A 5,174-nucleotide genomic window follows, 5' to 3' on the forward strand; every position below is an offset into this window, starting at 1 on the left:
CTGGCCAATCACAGGATGCCGTTTCAACACGCTTTGAAAAAATTAAAAAGTGTGAAATCCCGACTGATGAAACATTATGGGCAAACAGGTGGGGTTAAGAATAGAATGTGTCACGGAAGGTCCCGAAGGAGAACTCCCAGGCAGCATCGATATGTACGCACCATTGCCTCAAGGAACAGGAACTGAGGGACATTAAGTTTGTGTTAACGCTTTACAGATGGTAGATGGTGTTTAAAGATTGCTTGGAGAGAAGTACTATCCGTCAGCTGTCAATGATCAGGATAGGTGCAAGGGTCAGCATCATGGTCTCCGCTTGCATCACATACGACTACAGGGCGGATCTTATTTACGTGCAAGGGAATATGACCGGTCAACCTTTTGTGGATCACATGTTTCGTCTGGTGGTCATCTCATTTACCCAGCGCGTCAGAACTTTGAGTTCAAGGAGGACAACGCACGTCCTAACAGAGATCGTGTTGCAATCGACTTTCTGAGGCACCAATGTGTTTCAACATTGCCCTGGTCTGACAAGTCTCTAGTCGGGTCACGAATGGAACACGTTTGGAATATTCAGGACCGAAGGGTTCGCAACCGACCTCAGCATTTCGTTTCCAGTATGCTCTGTAGATGCAGTGCCTGCATCGATGCGTACGGGGCAGGGACCAGATATTGCATTTCCTACGAAGAATGAATTCCACAACGTCATTTATTTAAATATCATTGGGGGTTCTCTTAAATATTGTTCCTAGTATATGTGCATGTCAAATATTGCTTACAGGACGGATCACCATAACCCACACTTCTATCAATACCATATGATTGGAATTTTTTTGAAAGGATTAAAAGTGATTCCGTCATGATCTTTGGCATAAGGCATGACATGTGTCCAGTTCATAATATAAAATTATTTGGATTCTTTAAGCAACATCACCTTGATGTTAGAATTATGAAGCACAAGTATGACACGATTTTGGAAATGTAAGGATTGTCCCTGATAGGAATTTGGAACTGTGCCAACACTATCAAAAGTGCAACTTGAGGTCAACCTAGGTCAAATCATGACTACGATAAAAGCACAAGGTCCCAAGAACCTATGACATAGAGGACTTGCGTGTAGCTATCGTCCTGGTCGGTGCTTAAGGTGAGTAGTCAACCCTTTCCCTACAATCCATTCAGAACAACAGCATTGTGATGCACATTGCGCAGCTAACACTGCACATGAGTACACTTGTGTGTCAGATGACTGGGCACAGCGACGATGTGTTTACATTTGAATGATGAATCAAGATATTCTCGCAAAGAGCATTTACGGACGTACACGTCTTACAATTTTATCCTGATTTAAACGGGATCGGGTGGTCAGGCTCGCTGACTTGGTTGATACATGTCATCGATCCCAATTGCGTGGTTCGATGCTCATGATATCAATCACTGGATTGTCTGGTCCAGACTCGATTATTTACAGACCGCCTTCATATAGCTGGAATATTGCTGAGTGCGGCGTTAAACAACAAACCAACCAAACCAATCCTGATTTAAACATACTTTTCATTTAGAAACACTGACGTAAATTCCCGTGCAGCAATCAATGAAGTACCTACATATTACAGATCTATACTACTCATTAGTGGTGTAACGATACGGCGATACAGTATTGTATCCCGATGCACAGCCCACGATACGATGCATCGATTTGGAAAGCATGTATCGCGATACATACGATATTTTCATAACACAGATTTACTTACCGTATTTTCTTGAGTATAGTGCGCACTTTTTTCCAAAAAACACAGCTGTGTAGAAGGGGGTGCGCATTATACACGAATTAATGAGTTTTGATGTTTTTTCCCCCATGGAAAGACATTACCGTGAGCACGTAACACCGGAAATACCATGTCAACAAATCCATACTGAAGTTCGCAAATTATTCATGTTATTACACTGTCTGGCTATAACAAGTGTTCTTTGTATATCTGGACTTTTGTTTGTAACTTATTTCATTAATTTTATTCAAAATTCCTTTTAATATTGTTTTAATTAATTTCGGCGAAATCGTGTGTGAAGCGATCGGAAGATCGCACAACTCACCGTTATTAACAGCAACCACGGTCAGATTACCGCCATTGACGCCTTGAAACGAACTTAAGTTGACAGAGAATGGATACATATATCCTAAATGCCATACTTTGATTCGTTAAAAGTCATATTTGTTTTTGTTTGACGATTCTATGTCAACACGTAATTCTCGCGATCAAGCGATCACGTGCACGGGAGCCTTGACGGTGACTGGTTGCATGTAAAAAATAATACCCGACAATAGCGATCAGCTGTTTCGCTTAGGGTTATTATTATTTTAAATATGTTTAGTAAAAGCTGCATCTAAATTAACAAGATATTGGAATATATTATTCCTGATAAAAAAAGTTTCAGATACAACTTTTGCCGATCCTTGCATTAAAATCCTGTAAAGTTATATCACTGGGTGTGTCTTGACCGAATCACCAGTAGATTCCAAGAAAACGTGTGTACAGCTGATTGCTGTGTCCGACTTAGTTTACGAGAAAATACACAAGGTAATCGTAATCCCTGGATATAAAACCATGCCTAGCTGAACAAAAAATACAATTTAAACGGTAAATCAACATCTCAAATTTCGAATTTGTACTGACCAAGTTTCTCATCACCCGTTCGTTTGCGCACTTCGCTGAAGAGTACAGTGTAATTATTTTCTGCGCATAATTTTCAAATTTAAATTTTTTCAAAAATATTGTACCCGCTAGAGGGGGGGGGGGGGGGGGGGGTGCGCATTATACATTGGTGCGCACTATACTCAAGAAAATACATGAAATACGTTTAACAGTTTCAAAGCCAGTTTGTTGTTTCAGTAAAACATATTGTGTTGCTGACAATTTGCTATAACAGTAAATAAACACATTAAATCTTCTTCAACTGTACTTGTCACATCTTTTAGAGAGCAGAAAGACATCAACTTGGCTTAGCTTGTACCAGTAAACAATGTATCGTGATACGTATCATATCGCGACCCCTGTATCGCGATACGTATCGTATCGCGACCCTCCCGTATCGTTACACCTCTACTACTCATCAGATCTATATGCTTACTGTTTTCATCTGATTGTGGTATTGTGGTAATGCTTGGTTTTCAAAGCGCACAATATCAATGGCAGTTCTATTTTGTCATAATATCATGTATTTGTACTTTCATTCCTTTAGCCACTGATCATCATGCAGGCAGTGACACTTCTCCTGTGTGGTTTTGCACTAGTCGATGGTACGTCAGCCCTTTGTATATATTTGACAATATAAGGAATGTGCGAGTAGGGCGTCAACACAATACTATAAGCATGAACATAAATGAGTGAGTCAGTGAGTATGGATTTACGCCGCTTTTAACAATAGTCCAGCAATATCACGGCGGGGGACACCAAAAATCGGCTTCACACATTGTACCCATGTCGGGAATCGAACCAAGGTCTTTGGCGTGACGAGCGAACACTTGAACCACTAGGCTACCCGACCGCGCTCATTAACATAAATAGCATAACAGGCTGTGAGTGAGTGAGTAAGGTTTTACAAGGTGTAGAAAAATTATACATTATATCCAAGTCGGGAGTCGAACACAGTTTCTGTTTGATGAACAAATAATATATGTTTATTAGTCCGACCCACTGCTCCGTATCATAGAACAGTTTAGTACATGTATTCATTGAAATATTATTATTGCATTATTAGGAATATATTTTATCATATGAATGGAACATTAAGTAGATGAGGAACATTCAAGCAAGACAATAGCGTGTCTCGACAATGTGAACAGGTATGTGTACTAGACGTTTACATCATCCCATCTTATCATTCAGGTGGTACTCTGTGGACGCATAAGGAATTCGACCCAAAGAACTACCGCAATGGTATGCATGCGCTTACTTCCAACGACTACGACCATGGATCTGGATCTGTCGTCACGGACCCTGCCGGTGGAAGCAACCACGTCTTGAAAGTCTGGTACCAGAAGGGCCGCTACAGTAGCCATGGCCCCAATGAAGGTGTCCAGTTCTTTGCAACACCAACAAGTTCTCGAACAGTTATGACCTTCAGCTACGACCTCTACTTTGACAAGAACTTTGACTTCAGACGCGGAGGAAAATTACCGGGACTGTTTGGCGGATGGACCAACTGCTCCGGCGGAAGGCACTCGGACAACTGCTTCTCGACCAGGTTCATGTGGAGGGCGGATGGCGATGGAGAGGTGTATGGCTATATCCCTGACTCCCACCACCAGGTGTCGGGGTACTGCGACCATGCTGTTTGTAACTCTGTCAAAGGTTATTCAATGGGAAGAGGGAACTGGCGATTTAAGCGCGGTGCATGGCAGAACATAGCTCAGTCGGTCCACCTGAACACTCCCGGGAAGACAGATGGCTCCATTAAAGTATGGCATGATGGGAAGCTGGTGTACCACATCGACCATCTCAACATCCGGGCAAAGTCAATCAATATTGATGGCATCTTCTTCTCAACCTTTTTCGGTGGTGGTGACAGTTCGTGGGCCCCAACACGTGATTGTTACTCCTACTTCAAGAACTTTGTCCTGTCTACCGACAGTGGTCATCCAGTTATTATTGGTTAAATGTCTCTACAATAAACGTTTCTGCATTCCTGCTATTGCGTTTTTGCTTAAGTATCTAAAGAACCACACGTACCTAGATCCTATAGCGTTGGTGGTCAAACGTTAGTTATTCTCTCGTAAGTGTGAAGAAAACAGGCCTTCACTGCACACTCAAGTCAATTGCTTCTCGAACTCTTTGCTCCCTCATTTAAGTGGATAGCAAATAAGTGCATAATGGTTATAGCAGCATACACAGTGTTTCAGCTGTTCAACTTCGTTTAGTTCGTTGGAGGCAGGCGAAATGTATGGATGCTTATCTACTAATTATAAGGGCAGATTGTGACAAACGTCAATATTGTATCAGAAGAAGTAGTAAATTACGGACATTGATATTTTTTCTTATACTGTAAGTCGTAAGTCGTTTATAAAAAAATAAATAAAAATATTTGTTTTATATTACTTCTCATTTAATAACAGGTGTACTACATGATACAGTAATCGTATTTCCCTGGCGTGGGCACAATGTTAAAATAGGCCTCGGTAC

At 41.3% G+C, this 5,174-nt stretch overlaps 1 protein-coding gene across 1 annotated transcript; it reads left to right on the forward strand.

Moving 5' to 3' along the window:
• Window positions 1–1,048: 1,048 nt before the first annotated feature.
• Window positions 1,049–4,682, forward strand: LOC124151562. The gene is made up of 3 exons (XM_046524082.2): window positions 1,049–1,141; window positions 3,235–3,292; window positions 3,882–4,682. Exons 2-3 carry the CDS (start codon window positions 3,247–3,249, stop codon window positions 4,649–4,651), a joined length of 816 nt encoding a protein of 271 aa, XP_046380038.1. The 5' UTR covers window positions 1,049–1,141; window positions 3,235–3,246; the 3' UTR covers window positions 4,652–4,682.
• Window positions 4,683–5,174: the final 492 nt, after the last annotated feature.

Source organism: Haliotis rufescens, unplaced genomic scaffold (assembly GCF_023055435.1).
Source record: "Haliotis rufescens isolate VD_foot unplaced genomic scaffold, xgHalRufe1.0.p SCAF_13, whole genome shotgun sequence".
Lineage (NCBI taxonomy): Eukaryota > Metazoa > Mollusca > Gastropoda > Lepetellida > Haliotidae > Haliotis > Haliotis rufescens.

Bases quoted from the DNA above. Each gene is read 5' to 3' on its own strand.
- LOC124151562 (XM_046524082.2), top strand. From the start codon at position 3,247: ATGCAGGCAGTGACACTTCTCCTGTGTGGTTTTGCACTAGTCGATG. The intron at 3,293-3,881 runs GTACGTCAGCCC...CTTATCATTCAG, and splicing joins TGGTTTTGCACTAGTCGATG to GTGGTACTCTGTGGACGCAT.